Here is a 23,824-nt window from a genome sequence, read left to right as displayed (position 1 = left end):
CCGGGAGTCCCAAAGGAAGACGCGGGGTTTTCTACAGAGACTGGAGCACACAGGCAGCTCCCCCACTCTGTGGCTGGGGGGGGGGTCCTTTCTGGTTTTAGGGTGCGCCCTTCTGGCGCGATTTGAGATCCTCTGGCGGAAGATGCAAAGGGTTAATCATTGAACCGGGTTACTATTCAACCCGCCTGATGTGGGAGGGGAAATAACCGAACCGAGCCAAAGAAATTCACCAGCTCCAGGCCAAGGGGTGGGGCAGGGCAGGAGAGAAGCCTCCGGCGCAGGCAGGAAGCGCGAGGCGGGGGGAGGCCCTGGCGGCATGGCCCTCGCGTTGTTGCTGCCGGGCCTTCCGTGGTGGAACGTTGCAACACCGCGCTCCCAGCCCCCTGCGGAGCATGGCCGGGCGAAGGGAGGCCGATCTCGGCTCGCTGCTGGCGCAGGCCCGGGTGGCGTATCGAGGGGCCTTCGCAGGGGCGGACCCTGAGCTCGCGGTGTCAGCCCCCGGCAGGGTGAACCTGATCGGAGAGCACACGGACTACAACCAGGGCTTCGTGCTGCCTATGGTAAGGGGGAGGGCAGAGGGGCTGGGCTTGGGGGGCCGCCGAAGCATTACTTGGGCTGTGGCCGTGCCGGCACCCCCGCCTTCCCCCACGACTCGGGTGCAGCAAACCCAGGCACTTCGATACGATCCCGTTCTTTCATAGAGGAGCGTGGGACGAAGTCCGCATTGTTGCGAGGGTCGGGAGCAGGATCCTCCGCGTGGGAATGCAAGTTGCTGTCTGTCTCCCTCCGTGTTTCTGCAGCTCCCTGGCTCGCGAGACGAACGCTTGTCCCTCGTGTTTGTTACCCGGGGCGTCACTGCACAGAGAGCCACAAAATGAACCGCCCCTTCCCCCAGAACTGCGGCGGGATAAAGAGCCCCCCTCCCGCCTGGATCTCAGCGCTCACACTCAGTCAGTCCCAGCAAAACAAATTCTTCCCGCTCTGCCACAGCCTTTCTTTAGATCAGCACGGTGCTGTACAAACAGTAGCTCGTTCACTCGGCTCTGGATGTTGGATTGTATTGGATTATATTGGAATTGGAAAAGTTTCAGAAAAGGGCAACAAAAATTATTAGGGGGCTGGTGTGTCGGCCATATGAGGAGCGTTTAATAAGACTGGGATTTTTCAGCTTTGAAAAGAGACAACTAAGGGGAGGATCTGATTGAGGTCTATAAAATCATGACTGGTGTGGAGAAAGTAAATCTCCACTGAAAAATCCACTGAATGCATCCGATGAAGTGAGCTGTAGCTCACGAAAGCTCATGCTCAAATAAATTTGTTAGTCTCTATGGTGTCACAAGTACTCCTTTTCTTTTTGTAAATCAGGAAGTGTTATTTATACTCCTCATAACACAGGAACTGAGGGGAGGGGGTCACCAAATGAAATTAATAGGCAGTCGGTTTAAAACAAACAAAAGGAAGTATTTGTTCACATAGTGCACAGTCAATCTGTGGAACTCCTTGCCAGAGGATGTTGTGAAGGCCAAGACTATAACAGGGTTAAAAAAAGAACTAGATAAATTCATGGAGGATAGGTCCATCAATGGCCATGGGCAGGGATGGTGTCCCTAGCCTCTGTTTGCCAGAAGCTAGGAATGGGCGACAGGGGATGGACCACTTGATGATTACCTGCTCTGTTCATTCCCTCTGGGGCACCTGGCATTGGCCAATGTCAGAAGACAGGACACTGGGCTAGATGGCCCTGGTCTGACCCAGTACGGCCATTCTTATGTTATCATAGAATCATAGAATATAAGGGTTGGAAGGGACCCCAGAAGGCCATCTAGTCCAACCCCCCGCTCAAAGCAGGACCAATTCCCAGTTATGCTCTTATGGATAAAAATCAGGCCTAAAGACAATAACAGTCCCCCATTTTAACAAACTGTTAAGCTTTCCCCCATCACTGTGTAATGCTTTTTGGCCTGAGCTGTGGCTGTCCAGTGGCAGCGCTGCCAGACATGCTGGGTGTGTTCGGAAGCACTTCTTAGCAGCCTCTTGGTCTGGGCTTGGATTAACTTCCCCAAACAAGAATCCTAGGTCATAGGATAACTCATTGGAGAAGGTAGGAACCATTCTCATCTTCCAGCCATTCCAGGAACCAAACAAGTGTCAGACAGCGGACTTAGAGCCCCACCGTGTGGGCACAGCGCTACGGAAAACAGCTTCAGGCCAAGATTTCCAACCGTGGATGACTCCTCAATCCTTTTTTCTGGCATCTCAATAAATGGCCTAATTTCCAAAGGTGCTGAGTGCCCTTCGACTTCCCGTGCTCAGCAGGGCTTTTGCAAATCATGCCACTTATTTAGGTGCTTATGGATTTGGGAGCCTGTCTTTTGATGATCTTCGGCTTGGCCTGTAATTACAACTCCATCTCCTTCAGGGCTGCTGTCTCACCACCGAGCACGACAGGTAACATGGCCCTGCGTAAACAAGGTTACAGATGGGTTGTACTGCCCTTCCCCTATTCCGAAGCGATGTCCTGAGGCAACAACTGGGCAGTTAAACTGCTTAATTCTCCTTCTTTTCTTTACTCACTCCATAGTTTCTGCCTCTCTAACTTTTAATTTGCAAACACCTTTTGATGCTCAGCAGAGTTTTCTGCCCCTTTTGACTGCCTGGGGCAAATCTTGACTCCAGTAACTTGGTCTCTGACTAGGACTTTGTATGGCAGTGGTAACATTGGGGAAACCCTAGGAGAAAAGGCCAGTGTGATGCCCTTGCTTTCCATGGAGCCTCGGCTGTGAGGATGGCATTTGTGATGTGATGACCTGTCCGCTAGCAGCTAGGCGGAAACTATTCTACTGGTTTCCTACAGGCCACCAAAGAGCTAGCACAGCACAGTAATGCCTTTGGGTCTCCTGCTCGAGGATGGGGAATCAGTGTGTGTTTTTTTAATTTATTCAAGGCTGCTTTTCATGTGAACAAATCGGCCCAGGGAATAAAATCCTGACCGGGAGGCAATCCTAAGAGCATCATCTCTGCACACGTGTATAGTTCTGCCGCTCTATATATAGGAAGGCTGGTGTCTCTCTGGGGGCAGCGTTAAGGTTGTTTGGGTATTTTAATTGCAAGACATGGCAGCAAGGTCGTCACCATCCTTGTGATAAGAGAAACAAAGTAGCGACCAGTTCATAGAGAGTGGGAAATTCCTGCTCCTCGGGGCTCCAGCCTGTTCCCTATGGCCAGTTTCCCAGTGGGAGTAGGATCCCAGCCTTAATACCAAGACCCTCAGGTATCCCTGCACCGTCAGTTGCGCTGGCTTTCTGGAAGCAGGACATGTTGCAGGTTTCCATCATTTCCTTTTGCACTGGGTGGGGTTCAGCCAACGTCTCTCTCCGCAGGCCCTGCAGCTGGGCACCGTGGTGGTTGGGAGCCCAAGGCAGGACGGAACAATATCCGTCATTACAACCGCAGAGGAGGCAGAGGAGCCCAAAAGGGTGCAGTTTCCAGCTCCAACAGAAAGAAACACCCTGAAGCCCGGGGAACCTCACTGGGCTAACTATGTGAAGGGTGTGATCCAGCATTACCGAGGTAAGGTCCAAACACACCTGGGCAGCGGGAGAGCTGTTTGGGTCAGCAATGTTCCTGCAGGCGCTCAGGATGCAGCGTGCTCTGGTTGGGAGGGTGGGTGTTACAATGCGACTGGGACAGAACTAGGAACAACTGTAGCCTCACTTCCAGCTGAACGTTAGTGAAACGCAGCTGATCCCTGCAGCTGCTGTTCCATTCATGTCTTGTCTGCGACTACAAGATGGTGCCTGAAACCCAGGTGCCATCTCTCTCCCACCACCAGGCAGCCTGCCTTCCTGCTCCCAGAAGTGACTGCTCCATGGCGGAACTGGCTGTGAGTAAGGGATATCTTCCTCCACTGCCCTTTCCTTTCCCTGAAGCTGCTGTCCCAGCACTGGGCTCCAACTATAGAGAGACCAAACAGCAGTGTGCCAAGCATGGTGTCAGGATACAGCTTGGTTGCCTGGGTTGCCTCTTGGGAGTGAGAGCAGAAGAGTTAGAGATGGACCCTGAATCAGCTCATTACAGCTGTAGTTCTCCGCTCCTCAGAGACGGCCTTCACCTGCCCTCTATCTGGTCAGACACAGCCTGGTTGCTACCGGCCTTTCTAAACTGGACATACTTTCCCCAGCCTCTCTCCAGTGGCAGCTGCCTCCCATGGGGTGTTGTGTTTTACTCCCGGGGGTATCACCCGTCCAAGTCCACTTCATTTTCTGTCTTGACTCTGGTTGGGCTCATTCTCCTTCTCCCCTTTGTTTTTTGTCTCCATTACAGCCGGTCCTCTCCCAGGCTTCAACGCAGTGATAGCCAGTAACGTTCCCCTGGGCGGTGGCCTGTCTAGTTCAGCCTCTCTGGAAGTGGCTACGTATACCTTTCTGCAGCAGCTCTGCCCAGGTAACACAGCAGCCAGTTCATCAGCTCCACAAGCCTGGTGCAAGAGAGAACCTCTCTTTTGGGATCCTCTGTGCTAAATCCAGGTGCTGGCCAAGAGACTCTATAGGAGATGCTGTGATTCTAGTGGAGGTGACGCTCCCCTTCACCTCCACTGAGAGCTGCATCACAGCTACTGAGCTGCTCTCCTTGCCCAGAGGTAGAGCCCATCCCTTCCAACAGGGCCCCTCCAGATCCCTGGCTAACTCTGCATGGGATTAATAGGAACTCTCTCTCTCTGTTGAGAATCAACCAGGAAGTTCTTTGGGTTGGCCAGGATGAGTGGAGAATGGTCCTTAGGGAGCAAGTGTGAGAAAATAGCCGCACTTCCACCCTTCCCCGCTAGTGTGTCAAATCAAATTCTGGCTGAAGGATGTGGTATCCAACATATGGTGACTGGATTGGTCCATGCAGCCTGGTACCCTGTCTGTGATTGTGGCCAGAACATGTGATGCCTGAGAAGACGACAAATGTGCCCCTCATCCTGGGGAAGAGTGCGCCTAGATTGTGCAGTGTTGCACATGGGTGGGGAAGATTCCTTGTGACCCCATCTGGTATATGATCAGTAACAGAACTAAGCACAGAATATGCTACATACACGGTTTATACCTCCCTTAAGCTCTGTTCTGAGGCCTTGCACAGGCTGTCTGCAGGGGGGTGAATTTCACCCAGGCTGCAATTCCCCTTCGCTTGCATAGCTGCAAACGTCATGAGCAGAGATGGGTTCAAGCCACAGAATTTGGATTTGGAGGCTGAACTGTTTTAGTTGGGAGTGATCTCTAGCTATAAATCCAGCCCTCTTTAAACAGGCGGCTGCAGTGCTGGCTCTGTAATGAAAGAAAGTGAAAATGAGCTTTAATTCCGCCCCCCGCATCTCACCCCCAGGTCCCTTGGGCAAGGTGGGAAATGGCACAAAGCAGGCACCATGCTAATCTATCTCTTTCTCATTTGGCACAGATGATGGGGACTTAGTAGCCAAGGCTCTGGCATGCCAGAAAGCTGAGCACACATTTGCTGGTATGCCCTGTGGGATCATGGACCAGTTCATATCTGTGATGGGCAAAGAGGGCCATGCATTGCTGATAGACTGCAGGTCAGGACATGGACTCATAGCTTACTATACCATCTAATGATGATACTCTGCATTTCTACAGCACCTTCCCTCCAAGGATCTCAAAGCGCTTCATGATCATCTGCCTACTATGCCTCATAACAGAGGCTTGGAGAGGTGCAAGGCCAGACACCCAGTTACATGAAGGCCCCTTTGTACCACTCTGGAAGTGTCAAGGGCTTTGGAAGTGAATTACATTTATATGCGGAGTGGCATAAAGGGTCCTCAACCTAGGTGAGAATTTGTCCTTGGCCACCCTGTGTGACCTTGAGCAGGCCAGCAGAGCTGGGATTACAGCCCGGGTCTGCCAATTCTCAGTCCTGTGTTCTGCTAGATGACACTGCCTCCCACAGAGCAGAATCGCTGCCTTGTCCTGGTTGCACAGTGTAACTCTTATGTATAGTATCTAGCTGGCTGGGCAAGGGCAAGCCTAGCCTGGGAATTCAGACAGCAAGGTGAGCTGCTGCCTACTGGAACTTGTAGCATCCCGTGACCTTCGGCCAGTGACAAAGGGTCGAAGTCCCCACTATCCAGCACTCCCCAGCTTTCGGGATCAAGCCATTCAGACACAAGCCACAGAGAGCTTGGGATAGGGCCACAAGATGCTCCATAGCTGTGGATGCAGGATAGCCTTCCACAGGGTTATTATGGGAATGCAATGACTTGAACAGTAAAACCCTGACAGTAATCAGGTCTGTAACTTCATGGTAAAAATCCTTACAGGATCATGGCCAGTAAAACCCACACTTGGAGGGCCAGGAACTCCAGAGTTACTATTGAACCTTTCCAATGCAGTAGTGCCTACTGACCATGACCAGGTTGGGCCCCCGTTGTGGTAGGTGCTGTACAAACCCCGAATAAATGACAGCCCCAGAGAGCTTAAGGTTAAACTGAAGAGCCCCCAAACACCTGGGGTAGCTTATGTAGAGGGTAAGCGCTGGGTAGGGAGGACTAGCTTTATCTGCGCATGCAGGGCCTAGTAAAATAGAGCCCTGACTTGGGCCTGTGGCTGATACTGCAATATGATTGCTGAGATGAGGAAAATCCAGCATCAAGGTGCACAAACCACCTTAACTCTGCCCCCTTAGAGATACCAGCCTCCCAGCTGTGTGGGTGGAGAGGAGCCGTAACACTGGCTTTGTTCCTAGGTGGCTCTGAGTCTCAGAGCGATGTCCGTGGCCTCGCTGTAACGCAGGCTCCTGAGGCGCACCAAGGTGGCTGCTCCAGGGCAGCTCCCAGCTCGTCAGGGTCCCGTCCCTGTGACCCTGCTGTGACCTCTGTTCCAGGTCGCTGGAGACTTTCCTCTTGCCTTTGACTGACCCCAGCTTGGTGGTTCTCATCACCAACTCCAACGTGCGGCACGCGCTGACGGGCAGCGAGTACCCCACACGCCGGCGCCAGTGCGAGGAGGCAGCGAAGGCTCTGGGCAAGGCCAGTCTGAGGGAGGCCTGTCTGGCCGACTTGGAGGGTGAGTGCAACGTCTTCCTTGGGTCACCAGAACAGTCTGCTGCAGCCTAAATCTTGTGAGACAGTGTGGGGAGCGAGTTGGGGACTGCGGGGGTGGGAGCTGGTGGGAGTGGGGCAGAGACAGTGTGGGGAGCGAGTTGGGGACTGCGGGGGCGGGAGCTGGTGGGAGTGGGGCAGGGACGGTGTGGGGAGCGAGTTGGGGACTGCGGGGGCGGGAGCTGGTGGGAGTGGGGCAGGGACGGTGTGGGGAGCGAGCTTGGCGACTGCGGGGGCGGGAGCTGGTGGGAGTGGGGCAGGGATGGTGTGGGGAGCGAGCTGGGCGGCGCTGGGTGGGAGGCTGTGGGAGAGGGGCAGGGACGGTGTGGGGAGCGAGCTGGGCGGCGCTGGGTGGGAGGCTGTGGGAGAGGGGCAGGGACGGTGTGGGGAGCGAGCTGGGCGGCGCTGGGTGGGAGGCTGTGGGAGAGGGGCAGGGACGGTGTGGGGAGCGAGCTGGGCGGCGCTGGGTGGGAGGCTGTGGGAGAGGGGCAGGGACGGTGTGGGGAGCGAGCTGGGCGGCGCTGGGTGGGAGGCTGTGGGAGTGGGGCAGGGACGGTGTGGGGATCGAGCTGGACGGCGCTGGGTGGGAGGCTGTGGGAGAGGGGCAGGGACGGTGTGGGGAGCGCGCTGGGTGGGAGGCTGTGGGAAAGGGGCAGGGACGGTGTGGGGAGCGAGCTGGGCGGCGCTGGGTGGGAGGCTGTGGGAGAGGGGCAGGGACGGTGTGGGGAGCAAGCTGGGCAGCACTGGGTGAGAGGCTGTGGGAGAGGGGCAGGGACGGTGTGGGGAGCGCGCTGGGTGGGAGGCTGTGGGAAAGGGGCAGGGACGGTGTGGGGAGCGAGCTGGGCGGCGCTGGGTGGGAGGCTGTGGGAGAGGGGCAGGGACGGTGTGGGGAGCGCGCTGGGTGGGAGGCTGTGGGAAAGGGGCAGGGACGGTGTGGGGAGCGAGCTGGGCGGCGCTGGGTGGGAGGCTGTGGGAGAGGGGCAGGGACGGTGTGGGGAGCGAGCTGGGCAGCACTGGGTGAGAGGCTGTGGGAGAGGGGCAGGGACGGTGTGGGGAGCGCGCTGGGTGGGAGGCTGTGGGAAAGGGGCAGGGACGGTGTGGGGAGCGAGCTGGGCGGCGCTGGGTGGGAGGCTGTGGGAGAGGGGCAGGGATGGTGTGGGGAGCGAGCTGGGCAGCACTGGGTGAGAGGCTGTGGGAGAGGGGCAGGGACGGTGTGGGGAGTGAGCTTGGCACCTGAGGGGGACAGGAAGAGGGGTAGGGACTGCATATGGCGTGATCTTGGTGACTCTGCGGGGGCAGATAAATACGTGAACTCAAAAGGTGCAGGGCAGCATGGAGCTCCATTCCAGGTGGTCCCGTTTGGAGGCTCTAGGCCGTGGGTAGCGTCTCAGTCCAGCCTTGTGTGTCTCCAGCTGCCCAGGCCCTGCTGAGCGAGGAGGTGTACCGGCGCGCGAGGCACGTCATCGGAGAAATAGAGCGCACCTCCCGGGCGGCGCAGGCGCTGCAGGCCAGGGACTACAGGGCATTTGGGAGGCTGATGGTGGAGAGTCACAACTCCCTCCGGTACGGGCGTCGCCAGCCCCGCTGGGTAGGGACACTCCAGCTGGGGGTAGGATAGCTATAGCTCTCAGGGCCCAAGGAAGGGACACAAGGAGAGCAACGTGGACAGCTTAAACCATGAGATTTTTCACGCAGTGTCCTATCTAGTCTCTCCCACAGCTCAGCGTTGCGGAGGGGAACAGCCTGCACTAAGTGACCGACTTTAGGAATAATTGCAGAGAAGAGCCTGTTCTACAGCCTCTGCGTTGGTCTGTACCAGAGGACAAAGGCACAGCCTCTGTACAGGGGGAGGGACAGCTCAGTGGTTTGAGCATTGGCCTACTAAACCCAGGGTTGTGAGTTCAATCCTTGAGGGGGGCCATTTGGGATCTGGGGCAAAAATTGGGGATTGATCCTGCTTTGAGCAGGGGGTTGGACTAGATGACCTCCTGAGGTCCCTTCCAACCCTGATAGTCTATGATTCAGAAGGAGGCCTCTGCCCCTGCTCCTCAAGCATGCCCATGGCCAATTACCCAATACTCCTACCACTGAAGGGAATGTGCCAGGCTAACCCCAGCAGCTGGGCCTGCCGGGGCCCGCAGTTTGAGAGACCCTTGCCCTCTCCATTTTGGCTAGCAAATGCATGTGTTTCTAGGACTGGCCCTGAAATTAGACCTCAGGAGGAATCAAATGAATCTTCCATCTCCCACTGCAGCCAGGTGCTATAGGGTTGGGTGTTCAGAATGCGTTTACAGGGACGCGGCACTGGCAGGCTGCCCAGACTCTGGTTTGTGTTTCCCAGGGATGATTATGAGGTCAGCTGCCCTGAGCTGGATGAGCTGGTCGCTGCAGCGCTGGATGTCAGTGGGGTTTATGGCAGCAGGATGACGGGCGGAGGCTTTGGAGGCTGCACGGTCACGCTGCTGGAGGCTGAAGCAGCAGAGGAAGCTTTGCAGCACATCAAGGTACGTAGCCCTTCTAACGCCATAGCTCTGGCCTTCAGCCTGGCCTTAGGGCTGGCAGTGCAGAGCCCGGCTCCACCAGCTTGAGTGGAGAATTCTGACCAGGCAAGGTCCGAGGCAGAGGAGGATCAGGCCCAAGGAAGATGGCTGAAAAGGCTGCTCAGCCTCCGTTCTGGCTTTCCCCTGCATAGATAAGGCTGGGATAGTGAGACAGATGAGTTTCTCCAGAGAATATCTCAGAGTGAATAAGCAAAGTGACACGTAGCTGGAGACCTTGCTTGGGGGACTTGGATTGGTAATGAGGCTATAGGACCTTTGGCTCGCTAGGGCTCTAGTCTCAATGTGACCATTTTACTAGTCCTATCAGATGGCTCTACTGAAGTGTGTATGAAATGAGTTGTGGTTGGGGGCCAATAATGCTCAGTCCAGCAGTAGCTTCCCTGAATGCGTTCTGATCGCATGGCCCATTGCATTAGCATGCCAACTCTGTTGCACTCTTCAGTGCTTGCTTCTCCTTTTGTCTCCTAGGAGAAGTACAACGGCACAGCTACTTTCTATTTCACTACGCCTTCAGATGGGGCAAAGGCACAGCCTCTGTACGGAGTGACTTCCCTTTCTACATAGGGCGCTCTGATCTCTGGGTCCTCAATGGTGTCAGAGGAAAATTTCTGGGCCAGCTGCCTTCCCCCTTCCTCCTTCCTCCTGCAGGAGATCAAACGTGGCTCTGTTTCTAACTTCACAACGGAACACAGGGAAATGTACAAATCTGTGTCACTCAAGTAATAAAACTAATTTTGCACAACAGTTCTGCCTCTTGACTTAACCATCTCAGTCTAAACCACTGGAGACCATATTCTGATCTCAGTTACACAAACGTAAGTGTGACTTACAGTCACACTGTGGTTAACTCTGTGAACAGACCAGAGACTGATCCAGATTACTGCAGTGGTATGGGCAACATGTAGTGGCAATGTAGTAATGACTTGCATGAAGCTCAGTAATTACTGAAGGGAAGTGTAAGGGACTAGGATGGCAGAGGTCCATGTGCCAAATAGCTTGAGAGGAGTCCATGATATGCTGGGAGCATGGTACATCCTAGCCACCATAACTCATCCCTTGCCAGCTTGTGCAACGATCAATCTTTATCTCTGAATTTTTGAAATAAATGGGGCAACCAGACTAGAGAGAAACTTGTTTATTAAGTGCAATATAAAGCCATGTGGTCCAGAACACCTGTAGACAGACTCTTCCTTGGTACACACCAGAAGTATTCATATGCCGACAATTGTCCTTATCTGATGAAAGCTACAAAAAAGTGGTTATGTTCTATTGTGGCTCTTCTGTACAAACCTTTTTAAAAGGGCAGGTTGTTAGAATTCGGATCAGCTAACAGGCTGCATTCTGCCCCAGATAACTTAATTAACTCTTTGGTTACAATTATTATGTGAACTCTCTTGAGGCAGTGAATCAGTGTGTTATAACTACAGTACAAAGCACTGTGATGCACAGCAAAGGGAGGCTACAGTGCAACATGGCGTGGCTTTGGTGAAATGCCACTTTAGCTGAAAATACTTCCTTCCATGCCAGGAACTGAAATATAAGGCAACTGCCAACTGGACATTCATTCAGTAACTAAATTATTTCTAATGGGCTATATAAAATCACATTTGGTTCATTTCTAACAGACCGGGCTTCTTGTATTTAGATCAAAAACTAAACTAGCCCCAGGTCCCACCTAAGTTTAGGACAGGATGGTCATGCACAATGGGGACAATGTGTGTATCTCTCTCTCACCCCCACACACACAGGTCTGGCTCACAGGGAAATCAGTGGCAAAATTCCCATTGAAGCAGGTGCAAGACTGAGCCCTTGAAATGGTCTGTACTGTGAGCTCTCCCTGGTTCTCAAGGAAAGGCAGAGAAGTTCCATAGTCTGCTTAAATAAAACAAACGACACCTCCAGGGAATAAGGGCAGCTATTGTTTTTGTTCCACGGCCTTTGAAAACTGGCTTTACCCATGAAAGGTGGGAGCTGCCATTCTTACTAGAAACAGTTTCCCAAATTCTCATGAGCAGCTCCCATGCTATTTGGCTGAGGGTGAAGTTGAACCAGTCCACGTTCAGACCCCTTCAGAGCCAAATGTAAAACAAGGAGCAATTCAAGAGCATCTCTCGTTGGTAGATTTCAAAGTTGAGCCCTAGCATCCCCCTCTGACAGATATGCCACAAGGTACCGGCATGTTAAGTGTCTTGCCAAAGCTCAGGGAATGAGTCAGGGGTTTTGCCTCCCAATCCACAGCTCTAGCTTTTGGCCCATGCTGCCTCAGCTCTTGTTCAGCCAGCTTATGCCGTGTAGTGGCCTGGAGGGGCTTAGGGAGAGATTTTCAAAGGTGTAAAGAGGAGGTAGGTGTCCAATTCCCACTGACTTCCCATGGGAGTTGGGTACTTAACTGCCCTCTGGGCCTTTGCAAATCTTCCCTTAAGGATTTAGGTTAATAACCATCTTAAACATTGGCATAGCTGGTGTTGGATGTGACACTACGGAACTGAGCGCACAAGCCCTGTGGTTAGTATGATCCATTATGATCAGAAACGCTTGCTTCAGAGACACCCATCGGGGAGAGGGTTGGGCAGTGAAACGTACAAACGAGTCACCCCACTGGCAGAACTTAGTGCTTCACTGCAGTGTTTGCAGAGGCGTGTGGGACAGAAAGGAGAAGCTCGTCCCAGCATTGCCACGAATGCCCTAGGGAAAGTGAACGTTCAGAGGTTCCATCACCACTGGGTTGGGAAGTAGCAGGGAGGGAACTCAGCAAAGGGTATGGCAAGCTGCTAGGATACCTCATCGACCCAGGAGCTAGACACACAGCAATAACGCCAATAAAGGATCACTGGATAATGGCCAGACACACGACAGCCCCTCAGCCGTGGGTAGCAGGACCGTGGGAGCTACTAGGCTCACGCAGCCGCAGCCTTGCCACAAGCGGTAACTAGGCATGGCAGGGTTCCAGCACAGCTCTCTACCCCGATGTGGTCTGGGAATGGCTGATGCTGGGGAAAGAACGATGTGGCTGAGGTTTCGGTTCATCCACTCTAAAGGAGAGAGACTGTCCGCCCCCACTTCTCTCTCTGCCATCATCTTGTATTTACTGGATGACAGTAGAATGTAATACTCTGCATTGGGCAGGGGATCAAATGCCTTTACAAGTCACGCAATGGTATCTGCCTAAGCTCCAGTGATACCAATAAGGATTTTAGGTCTTAGGTTTATGACCAACTTGGTCTTTCAAGAAAACAAAAATATTACCCATTTATAGTGCATGTCTTCCGATCCTATGCCACTGAACTAGCAATTCTGATTCTTCCCTTGTAGTCCTCCAGGCTTTACTTGGCCTTTGCCCAAGAGTACGCTGTAGCTACAGTAAGACTGGACTGTTGTGTGCTTTGCAGTACACAAGCTCCTTGATCTGGGATGCTGTAGGGGGTTGGGTTGCTGTACTGCAGAAATCAACCGTGGAGGATTTAAGTACTGATCTAAAGCCCATTGAAGTCACTGGGCGTTTTCCCACTGGCTTTGAATCAGGTTCCTTAACCAGTCTCTGCTATTATAAATAGAAAAGGAGGACTTGTGGCACCTTAGAGACTAACCAATTTATTTGAGCATAAGCTTTCGTGAGCTACAGCTCACTTCATCGGATGCATCCTAAGGTGCCACAAGTACTCCCTCTCTTTTTGCGAATACAGACTAACACGGCTGTTACTCTGAAACCTGCTATTATAAATGTTTCCCAAAAGCTGTGTGTCCTTAATGCTCATTGTAGATCCTAGGTTTCTTTATAAAATAATAAAATATATTTATATATACGAGGAAAACTGTACAAGAGTTAAGCAAAATTGCATGAGAGCATTGTGGGTAATGCTATGCAAATTAAGGCTATCATTTGTTACTGCAGTACCACACATTAGCAGCAGGGGGCTTTACACAAACAGGTGCGGTAGGAATGCAGTGATTACCCTGACCATCTACATTGCAACACGGGCTTATAAACAATAGAACTGTGCACTTTTGCAGACCACGGTGGAGTTGCCTCCCACTGGTGAAATGAACAGGGGGAGAACAGGGCTGAGCCAGCAGGTTGGGAAAATAAAAATGACCCTGCATAACAGGTCGCGCACAAGGCAGAGGGGGAGAGGGACATTTAAATACAAACGAAAGCCCAGTGCAGTCAAACTCCCAGCAGGAGGCCAGCGGTGTGAGAGTGGGTAGGCAGCACATACACACACAGTCAGCAGGTAAGGATTATACTACACGGGACTCCACAAACGGCTGGCCAATGACCCTGCACTGAGAAGCCTCTGCGACAGATCACTCAGTGGAGATCCTCGGCCGGACAGCCCAGAAATGGAGAGCTCCAAATGCCAATCACACACTTGCCACCCCATCCGCTGACTTGCCGCCTCCACAGCGGTGGGCTTCCAAGGAGTGTCAAGTGCCACTGCAGTTCTATGCCCAGGTGAGATTGGGTGGGCACGGCGGTCCAGAGCCTGGCAGCTGACCAGAGCATGAGCCTGCTCTGCAGTCTGAACACGCACACCCCTTTGGCAGTCTCTCCCCGGCTCAGGCTTCGAAGAACTCTCTCTCCATCTGTTTGGTGAGTGTTCCGCTGGACATCATGGTCCTGCTGACAAACTCTTTGGTGACCTGCTTGGTGAGGGTGCCACTGCTCTCCACCCGCTGGGTGGTCATCAACATGCCATCTGCAACAAGAGGAGCAGGTCAGCGGTGGGCATGACGGCCTACGTGAGGTGCTGCCCTGGCTCTATCCCGGACGGACCGTCAGACCTGCACGCAGGTATCTGCAGGAGGAGCAGTAGCTTTTGGGCCCTAGCCGGTGCGTTGGGATCAAAAGGTTCAGAATTCTCTGCCGGACCCCACACGAAGGCCATCAGCCACCGCGGGACCTGGGCTGCGTTTGGAAATGCAACCATGGTGCATTTCAGACTGGCATTCACCCAGTACTAGGGCAGGCAGTGCTGCAGCAAGGCCAGAGTGGTGGTGGTTCAGTTCCCATTGACAGCAATTTATTGGGTCTCCAAATCATCCCCCCTTGGCACCACAGGGGTGAAGGGATGGGGATATTTAACATGATTTTTTAAATTGTTCATTCTTCCTCTCACTTTCTCCTTTCGCCCACCCTGCTGAAAGCCTACAGTGTTGAACAGCCTTGAGGAGCCCTCCAATAGCCCCTCCCTGGATGTCTGCAGAGCTAGGACCCTGAGATCTATGGGCAGTCAGGATTGTGCTGTAACTTTTCACTACACCAGGCACCTTCCTTTACACTGGGCAACACCAATGACTGTGACTCCATACAACAATCTGCCCCATCCCCAGTGCCTGAAGCATTCCAGACAGGAAGCCCTTACCCGTGTAGTAGGGCTCCAGAGAGGAGTGGCTGATGGTGGTGTTGGTGTTATATTCCACGGGGAGGTTGTACACTTCCTCTCTCATGTATTGCTGCCCTCCGAACTGTGAGAAAGCTCCTAGAGAGAAAAGGAGAAAAGTCAGTTCAGGGAATGTCACAGGAGCTGTTCAATCACATGGAGCCCCTAGCTACCCATCACTGGCGGAGAGGTTATGTCATAACTGTTCCAGTAGGAGCCCTTAAAGAAAGAAATCAAGAATGCTCATGAGAGATTGGGAGACTGAAGGACCTCGTGAGATGGCTGCTGGGTCTTGGGGATGCACAGTCATCAAAAGAAGAAGGTTGGCAATAAAGTAACAGTAATAAGTTCTCAGACTCCTTTCTCACCCAAGGATCTTAAAGCCCCCTATAAATATTACATTAAACCTTGCTGCCCCTGGGAGATACATATTATCCTCATTCTACAGATAGCGAAACTGTGGCACAGAAATTGTTTCACCAGCAGAGGCGGAAAGAGAACCCTGGAGTCCTGACCCAGTTTCCGGCTCTCCCCATGACTGCCATCTCCCATAGGTTCTGTTTTGTTCCCCCGCGTATACACAAGAAATGTGGTACCTCCATCTTGAGACTCAATGGTGATGATGCCCTCTCTCTCTGGCCCAAACCCTTGCGTGGTCTTGGCTTGCACTTTGAACTTGTAGGGGATGTTCTCGCTCAGGTAGGGCACTGTCAAGGAGGTTTCTGGGTTGTCCCCCTCCACATAGATATTCCTGGGTTCCCCTAATCCAAATAGAAACACAGTATGATGAAATAGAATACAATGGCTCCTTAAAGCCCACCACCATTCCCACCAAACTGCTACCCTCCTGTAGTTTCCACCAACCTCTTCCCTGCCCCACTTTATTCTTGTCTCAGCCCTCATCCCGCCCCTTATGACATCCCTGGCTCTCTGTCGAAAGATCCCCATTTCAGTACAGGGCTGGGTCTCAGTCCCAGCCCTCCCCACTAAGGCTGCTCAGGGACTGAACAGAGCGGGAGGCTCTGTTCCTGGAGCAGGTTTGCAGGTGTGACATGCTACGCTTTAGCCCCAGCAAAGGGATAGTTTGTCACTTCTCCCATGGCTTGTTTCCAGCCCAGCCTGAGCGAGAACATACCTCCTCCGTGCAGCATCTCGCAGGTGACCATGTAGCCCAGAATGGCCCCATTGGGCTTGCGGGGTCTCTCCCAGCTGAGCTGAAGCGACTCCGGGCTCAGGGCAGTGAACACCAGGGGTCCCGGCGCACTGGGGGTGCTCAGTGTAAACGGTGAACCTGCAGGAGCAACAGCGAGAGGTCAGTGCTGGAGAGGGGGAGAGAAGCAGCAGCCTGGGTCTATGCAGGTCACTGCTGTAATGGGCTGGGAGTCTCAGCTGTTTGCATAGTGAACTGAAGCTGGTGCATTGGGGAGCAGCATTCAAGGAGAGTGGGGGGTGTCCTTTTTAAAGGGGGAGTGAAGGAGCTACAACTGGGAGCTTACAGAGCCTAAACTTCAACATGGGGGTGCTGCCTCCATGCCCCTGACCCCCAGCGCACGCTGAGGCCTGCATCTATACCCCCCCAGGCAGTGGAGCAGTGTGTGAACCCTCTGCACTAGGGGCCCCGCGGCTCATTGCCCAGCCACAGGGAGACGGGAGGGGAGTGAAGCCAGGGCCGTGCCCTCTCACCTGGTACAGGACTCAGCGGGCTCTGCGGATCCACCTGGGACTCAATGGTGATGACGCCCTCTCTCTCAGGGCCCCAACCCTCCTCGCTTTGGGCCTTCACCTTGAATATGTAGGAGTGGTTTGGCAGCAGGTTGTCCACCACCACCGAGTTGTGAGTGGGGTTCGGGATGCTCAGTCTGTGCACTTCTCCTGGAGGGGGGGGAGGAAGGAGAGAGACAGGTGCCACCTTACAGTCACAACGGCAGGGCTGCAGCCGCAGTAGAGAGCACGGGGGGGTTGTCACTCTAGAGCAGAGCAACCGTCCGTCAAGCCTATTCTCTTACCTCTGGCAGCGGCCTGTACATGAAGTGGACATGTCCTTACAGTGCAGGTGGCCAGCTACAGCAGGGCTGTGTTTGTGTTCATGGGGGAATCCTTCCGAACCCCCAGTAGCCTGACCCATGTGATAGGACCCCTCTGCCTTTAGAGAAGTCCTGCGAGCTTGGGTACTCTGCCCTCATTGAGCGCAGGGTTATCTGGCTCCTTTCCAGACCCAGCTGCAGCACTGAACTCAATGCGACAGGCTAGGGAGGGGTGAGGGTGCGCTGGGGAAGCGTTGGGATGGTAGCTAGTTAGCCCATAGTGGCCACTCTACGTCTGTGTTTGCCATTGCGTTTCTCTGGCATCTGCCTCAGGGTCCAGAGGCGACTGGCTCTAAACACTGACTAGAATTAGTAATAGGGAACAAGGAGGCTGAATGAATCAGACTTGGGCCCCTCCTCCATCACCTTCCACCTGGATAGCTCACTGCACTTCACAGATGTCAGCGAACAAGTCCTCAACACCAGGAGGCGGGGGGAGAGGGAGGGACAAGGGTTTGAGCTAGTCCAGACTGGGGGAAATGAGGCGCCAGGAGGATAAATGATTTGCCCAAGTCACCCAAGAAGTCTGTGGCAGAGCTGGGACTAGACCCCCCTAAAATCCTGGCTCTGCTCAAATCAGTGGCAAAACTCCCATTGGCTTCAGTGGACCCTGGGTTCCGCTCTAGATCTCCCAGCCCCATGCTGTACCATGAAGACTCGTTCCACGCCCAGGACCGAGCTGTCAGCTGAACAGGGCTCACTGACCTCCACTGAGGAGCTGGTACTGCACGCTGTATCCTTGCACCGCTTTCTCACACTGCGGCTCCTGCCAGCTGACTTTCAGGGAGGTGGGCCCCAGCGCAGAGAACACCAGGCGGGTGGGAGTGTCGGGGACACCCAGGGCCATCCTGGAATCTGATGCAAAGAGGGAAAGTCACAACCTTGGGTTCAAAGGCGAGAGGCAGAGGGGAAAAGAAGCAGACGCAGCCCAGTGTGTGATGGTCCTTACAGTCCAGGGAGAATGCGGCAAAACGTCCTCTGCAACCACGGGCCGGATCTGCCGAGAACCTACCCTGAGGGGCTTTGGGGGCTGAGCTGAGCGGCCAGGATGGGGTCTAGCCGTGTACGAATGGGTTCTGACGATGGCGTCCTGCAATCTCTGGGCTTAGAGAAGCAACGCCCTGACTCCAGCCAGGGAAGCAAAGGGATTGCTGAGAACATCTAGACATTTTCTCTGGCAGCCCCTTAGCTCCCCAGCAGGCTTGGGGCCAGGCTTGGTGCCAGGCTTGGCCAAACTCACTCCCCCTGAAGCACTATGTCCAGGCAGCTGGGTGCTTCGAGGACATCTTGGGAGTGAGTGTGATTCCTGGCCTTCTGGGGGAAGAGGGAATGCACTCTAGGGTGTGTGCTTTGCCCTGACAGGCCTGTGCAGGGAGAGGGGGAAGGGGAGTCAGAGCAGCCATGTAACAGCCCTGAGCCTTGCTGCATGCGCGTTGGGGATGGGGTGGGGGTGGGATCACCCAGTGGAGAGAAGGGCACAGAGGTGCTGCAAAGGACGAGCCATCCCTACCCATTCGCACATCCACACTGGTAACCCACAGGCCACTCCTCTACCTTCCACACACTCACCTACCTAGCTGCTCATTCCCCTGCCAGCTTCTCTCTGACCTACCGCTCTCCATGCCGGCAGCCACTCATCAAGGGTGACACTTCAAGGGGGAGACTATCAACGGGAGTTAAGCACCCAACTCCCATGGGCTTTCAGTGGGGCTCGGGTGCCTAACTGCCCGTTATGCCTTTGCAATCCTCCCCCATCATCTTCAAAGCACTTCGCAGTCTCGTGTCCCCGTAAGTGATTCAAGCTGCTAGGGAGCTGAGTATTGCTATCCCTGGTCTACAGATGGGGAAACTGAGGCAAAGAGGTTCATGTGAGTCAAAGGGGGAGTAGAGATTAGACCCTGGGAGCTCCTGGCTCCCAGCCCAATGCTCAGGTCATTAGGCCACCCTGCTCTCTCAACAAACAGCACGGCCAGAACCAAAGGGTGGGAAGAATTAAGGGGTATCCCTTAACCACTGCCTTCATGGCAGAAAATGGATGCAATGACGAGCAGATTCTCCAGCACCTCAGTGCCAGGCGCTCCATGACTCAGCTGCCTAGCGTGTCTCAGAGGGACGTTTTGCATTGGGCACACATTCTCCCCCAAGGCCTGTGGAGAGACACAGAAAACAATTGGCTTGTTAGGAGCACAGAGGACAGGATGCTGACGGCGAGTCGATGAGGTCGTTAGAGCATGGGGTGGGTTAATCAGCTCACATGGCTTTAACGAGGTCAGTGAACCCTGCAAATAGAAAGGTGGTGTGGTGGAGGCGCAGCCAGGGTCAGGGGCATGGATCAGCGCACACACAAAGCCGATGGAGGACAGGAGCAGGCAGCTCACGGGTGGATGGGCTGGTTATGGGATGCATGACTGTGGGAAGACACCCACGAAGACACTGGACAAGGCTTTGCTGTGGGCTGTACCTATATACTTGGCAATCCCAGTGGGCCCATCAGTCATGATTATAGAATCCCGAAAGCCATTGCTGGCGTAGGAACCCTTCACCTTTGCCCTGCTGCTGACACCTACGTCCTGGGGCAGCAGGGCCATCCTGCCAGCATCTTCACGTAGGGAAGGGAGAATCCTCCCTGGCTGGTCTACAGGATAGTGGGAAACAGACAGAGAGAGAGAGAACACTGAAGGCATCTGAAGCCAGAGCAGCCCATGTGCTGGTGCCCCAGTACAGAGAGGGCTGCTTTAAGGAAGAGCATGAAAAGGGCTTCTCCAGCCCCGTCCCCACTGCCAGACCGACTCTCAGACAATTTGAGCTGGAAAGTAACCATGGAGATAGAGTAAGAGGCACGGAAGCGGCACCCCCTTTTCCCAGAGAGCCCTGGGGGGCCCCATGGAGGCAGCCTCCCCTTTCCCAGGGATCTTGAGGGGGCCCATGGGTCAGCCCCCCCTTTCTAAGGGTGCCCTTCGGGGGGTGCATAGAGGCAGCCCTCTGTGTGGAGAGGGGGAGCTCTGGGAGGTAGAGGTACAGGAAGCCCCCTGGCTGGTGTGACCCAAGATCGCTCTAAGGGGTAGAGGGTAGGAAGACAGGTCCCTGCTATGGTGGAGCAGAGGGGAGGGCCCCCAATCCCCCCCGTCCCCCCCCCCGACACTCACCATATCCTGAGGTCATTGTGCTGTAATCTCTGGTCAGAGATGAGCTGCCCATCAGCCTCCTCTCCTGGTGTACGTGTGAGGTCAGCTGGTTGTAGTTGGCATTCAAGGTCCTGTTCAGGGTGCCCCCAGTGCCGGGGAAGGTGAAATCCATCCGGCCATTCAGCAGATGCTCTGGGAAAGATTGAATTCAGTCAGTCTCAACAGCTGCAGTCTAGGCATCAGGACCAGCCCATGGCTCCATGCCTCCTGCATCGGCTTCGTCCTGTTCTCCAGGTGTTTGAGAACATAACTCTGGCTCTTCGGACAAGTGACAACCGCACAGCCAGCAGCAGGGGAAACAAACAGGAACCTGCACCCCCTGCACAATACCCGACCAACCCGCAGTGCCCAAGGTAACTCCAGAGCTCAGCTTGTCAGGGGGCTGCTAAGGTCCAACCTCACGTGTCCTAACGGTCAGATCTCTTGACCCCAGCACGTGTTTATATTTTGTCTTAATGAAAGAAGAAGAAATGCCAACTTAAGGAGGCAGCTCCCACAGATTTCACATTGGAGCCCATCTCTGCCGGACCTGAAAAGCAAACCCTGCCGTTAACGGTCTTTATGAACCCGCTCTTAAGTGACCACCCAAATGGGCAGCAGAAATCTCCTAGAGGCTGCTCTCTGAATAACAGTCCTGCAGGTTTGCACTGGAAACCTGGGGGTGGGGGAGTTTACTTCAGAGCAGTTACTTAAGATGAGGCGTGGCTGTTCTTACAGGCTTCACACGGTTTTGATCTGCTCCTTCCCTAAGGGTCCGAGCCTATTGCAGAAGCAAGCTCCTAGCAGGTTCCCAGTCCATGCCCGAGGTGGGCGTTACCTTGGCACTCTCCTGAGCAGACAGACCATGACAACACTTTGCAAGCAAACTCTACTACATGTGACCAGTGCCTCATGCCAACACCAATGTGGGTACAGAGGGGATGTTAGGGGGCAGGGCTCAGTTCCATGCTCTTGGCTCGGAGAAGGACGAGACACGACATTCACTGCAGAAGAAGCCGGCCTTCACCTGGTTGGGGCCGGGGCGTCCCGCTCCTCATCAGGCTGCCGCTGGCTGTGTCGCTGTCCAACGGCTCAGAGTGGGGGCCATCCTCGTGGAGGAGGCCCTCGGTGTCGGAGGAGAAGCAGCTGCTGCTAGAGAGGCGGGGGATCATTTCAGCTGGGAGCCTCCAGGTGATGCGGCGAAGGTCCAAGTCCTCCCCCAGCAGCTGCACATATTTCCACCTGGAGCCTTTTGGAACAATTTAAGTACTCACATTGGCACGGCCTACAGGGGCAAAGCGGGGAACCTGCCACCATTGGGCCACCTGCAGCACACTGGGGTCAGCCTCCAGGAGCAGCTGCATCTGCCTCCTGTGACAAACCGCTGGTGGGCTACTGCTGTGTAGAGATCACAGGACAGCGCTGGAGAATGGAGGGAACAGGACACTGGGGGTTCAACCAGCCCTGGGGAGACCAGAGCTCCATCCCCATTTCCGTCAGGATTGAGAACAGGGTTGGCGATCCCACTGCACGCCTGTCCCCATCACAGGCACTGCTGGGTAGAACTGTCCTCCCGTGCTCAGGAGCGGCCTCCTCACTCCATGAAGCTCACAGGTGTACACAACGCTGGCCACCGTGGGGCTGTCCTAACACGTACGCTCTACTCTCTGCAAGAATGCATCGATTCCCAAAGCAGAGAGAAACCAAGAGAGAGTACAGGGCAGGGGACGCCTCATTTCAGCCACTGTCGAACCTGCTCCAGACTAGGTCTCCTGCAAGGTTGCCCCAGCTCCACATTACAGGTCGCTTTCATTCTTCCCATTTGAAATAGCTATTCCAAGCTGAGCTTCTGCCATGTTCACTTTAGCAGCCCTGACATAGCCAGTGGGACACCCCCCAGAGCACGATGGGAGAGAACCAGATACCATGGGCCAGTAGGGTTCTTCTTGGTCTTAAGCTGCTATGAGCTGAAAGGTCTCTGCTCCATCCCCCAGTAAGGTCCCTCTCATTGGCCTAACGGCTGAACTAAGAAACATCCCCAGGAGCTAGGAGGTCAGGACTGTGTGCTGTACCCTAATCTCATGGCAACGGGCAGAGGACCAACCTCTGGATGCAAAGTTCCTACCCAATCATGCCCGGTGGAGGCTGAGCCTCCATTGCTCTCCAGAGCAGCAGCACAGAAACAAGGTGACAGCTCAGCCTCTGCATGGTCCTCCCAGAGCTGGGATGTCTCTCTGCCTTCGCAGCAGAATGAGGAACAAAACGATCTGTGCTGATACTGTGGCTTGTAAATCACTCCCTCGTTTGGAAGGGAGATTCTCTGCTGGTTTGCTTTCTCGAGTCCCCTTCTCCGGGGAGGCTCGGTGTTCAAAGCTGTCAAGAGAAACCAATAAACCGCTCTTTGCAAAACACGGTGCACGTACCGGAGTCGTCGGAGACGCTGGGGTGCTTGCTGCCGGACGGGGAGCGCATCACGTCCGCGCTGTACATCAAGTAGCTGTCGTAGTCTTCACCGCCCTCGGCATCAATGATTGGGATGTCGGGGATGATGGGAACTGCGAGGGGCAGCAGAGAGCGCCGTTAAACACGTCCCTCCCATGCCAGAGGGGAACCACCCACCCAGATGCCACGGGGACAGGCATGTTAGTGTGGACACGATGAGTTAAAACAGGGAGAGGGAGGGAGAGAGCGTTATCAAGCCCCACTCCCCACACGCTCAGGCCAGTAGAAGCACTCACTGGACATTGGGCGTCTGGGCTGTGTGGCGAGGTTGATTGTAGCTTCTCGCTCAGGCCCCCAGCCGGCTCCATTCTTGGCCTTCACCGTGTAGCGGTACGGCTGTGACTCCCGCAGGTTTTCAATCAGAACCATGCGCTTCTTCGGCTCCTCAACCAGAACTTTCTTCATGGGCCCAAAGGGAACTGCAAGGAAGCACACACCCAGCCAGCAAGGTCATCTCTCTCCCTCTGTCATACACACACTATTCTCTTCAATACAACGGCAGGAGAGGGGAGAGAAGAAATGGACTAGCCGGCTTTGCTCCACCATTTGAAAGGGAAAACAGCAAAAGACACACAAAGCCCAGCGACACCCCCCAACCCCGGCCTCTGCACACACGCACCCACTCTTGTATTTGTGGTCACTGCAGCTGCAGTGTCTGCACTGTGCATGCAGCTCAGCCACACGGCCAGCGGCCTAGCTGCGTGCAGTCACAGCTCTTCTCCCCTCCATCTTCCGAGTTGTCGTGCTGACCATCCTTGCCTCCAACACCCCCTCGTCTCCCACTGACGCTGCTCCCAACACATCCAGAGGGGGCGCTACAGACTGACGGGAGAGTCTCACTCGGCCTGGGGAGCGAAGGACCCACCAGATCCTGAGTTCGATCCAGCTCACACAGGAGCACATTGAGCTATCGCTGAGTCATCAGCCCCCCATGGCCTCTAAGACTGTCAGCAGTGCTGGGGTGCAGGCATCGAGCAGAGCTAGAGCCCCTCCTCTTAGGAGGAGTCTCGCTGTTTCCTAAGAGCAATACAAACAGCGC

At 54.5% G+C, this 23,824-nt stretch overlaps 3 protein-coding genes across 9 annotated transcripts in view; 1 reads left to right on the top strand and 2 right to left on the bottom strand.

The window, feature by feature from the left end:
* LOC125621354 (uncharacterized) overlaps nucleotides 1–960 on the bottom strand; it is a 39,291-nt gene extending 38,331 nt beyond the window's left edge. For 2 of the 3 annotated variants that reach the window (XM_075119284.1, XM_075119286.1), the window contains exon 1: nucleotides 611–960. The gene's annotated coding sequence lies outside the window, so the exon portion shown is untranslated. The remainder of the gene's footprint in view (nucleotides 1–610) is intronic. The other variant, XM_075119287.1, reaches the window with a different exon arrangement.
* On the top strand, nucleotides 40–10,398 carry GALK1 (galactokinase 1). The gene is made up of 8 exons (XM_048818174.2): nucleotides 40–560; nucleotides 3,381–3,570; nucleotides 4,324–4,443; nucleotides 5,437–5,572; nucleotides 6,877–7,058; nucleotides 8,506–8,656; nucleotides 9,435–9,597; nucleotides 10,123–10,398. The coding sequence occupies exons 1-8, from the start codon at nucleotides 393–395 to the stop codon at nucleotides 10,216–10,218; spliced, it is 1,206 nt and encodes a 401-aa protein (XP_048674131.2). The 5' UTR covers nucleotides 40–392; the 3' UTR covers nucleotides 10,219–10,398.
* Nucleotides 10,399–10,774: 376 nt separating this feature from the next.
* Nucleotides 10,775–23,824, bottom strand: part of ITGB4 (integrin subunit beta 4) — a 58,302-nt gene continuing 45,252 nt past the window's right edge. For 3 of the 5 annotated variants that reach the window (XM_048818169.2, XM_075119274.1, XM_075119275.1), the window contains 11 exons: nucleotides 23,022–23,204; nucleotides 22,707–22,838; nucleotides 21,311–21,532; nucleotides 20,266–20,436; nucleotides 19,581–19,754; nucleotides 17,825–17,974; nucleotides 16,719–16,907; nucleotides 16,171–16,326; nucleotides 15,632–15,796; nucleotides 15,018–15,134; nucleotides 10,775–14,351 (listed from right to left, as the gene is read on the bottom strand). In XM_048818169.2, coding sequence (XP_048674126.2) covers nucleotides 14,212–14,351; nucleotides 15,018–15,134; nucleotides 15,632–15,796; nucleotides 16,171–16,326; nucleotides 16,719–16,907; nucleotides 17,825–17,974; nucleotides 19,581–19,754; nucleotides 20,266–20,436; nucleotides 21,311–21,532; nucleotides 22,707–22,838; nucleotides 23,022–23,204 — 1,799 coding nt within the window. In that variant the 3' untranslated portion in view covers nucleotides 10,775–14,211. The remainder of the gene's footprint in view (nucleotides 14,352–15,017; nucleotides 15,135–15,631; nucleotides 15,797–16,170; nucleotides 16,327–16,718; nucleotides 16,908–17,824; nucleotides 17,975–19,580; nucleotides 19,755–20,265; nucleotides 20,437–21,310; nucleotides 21,533–22,706; nucleotides 22,839–23,021; nucleotides 23,205–23,824) is intronic. The other 2 variants (XM_075119276.1, XM_048818166.2) reach the window with 2 other exon arrangements.

Source organism: Caretta caretta, chromosome 14, assembly GCF_965140235.1.
Source record: "Caretta caretta isolate rCarCar2 chromosome 14, rCarCar1.hap1, whole genome shotgun sequence".
Lineage (NCBI taxonomy): Eukaryota > Metazoa > Chordata > Testudines > Cheloniidae > Caretta > Caretta caretta.
The sequence above is the reverse complement of the archived record's forward strand: the minus strand, read 5'-3'. Positions and strand labels throughout refer to the sequence as shown.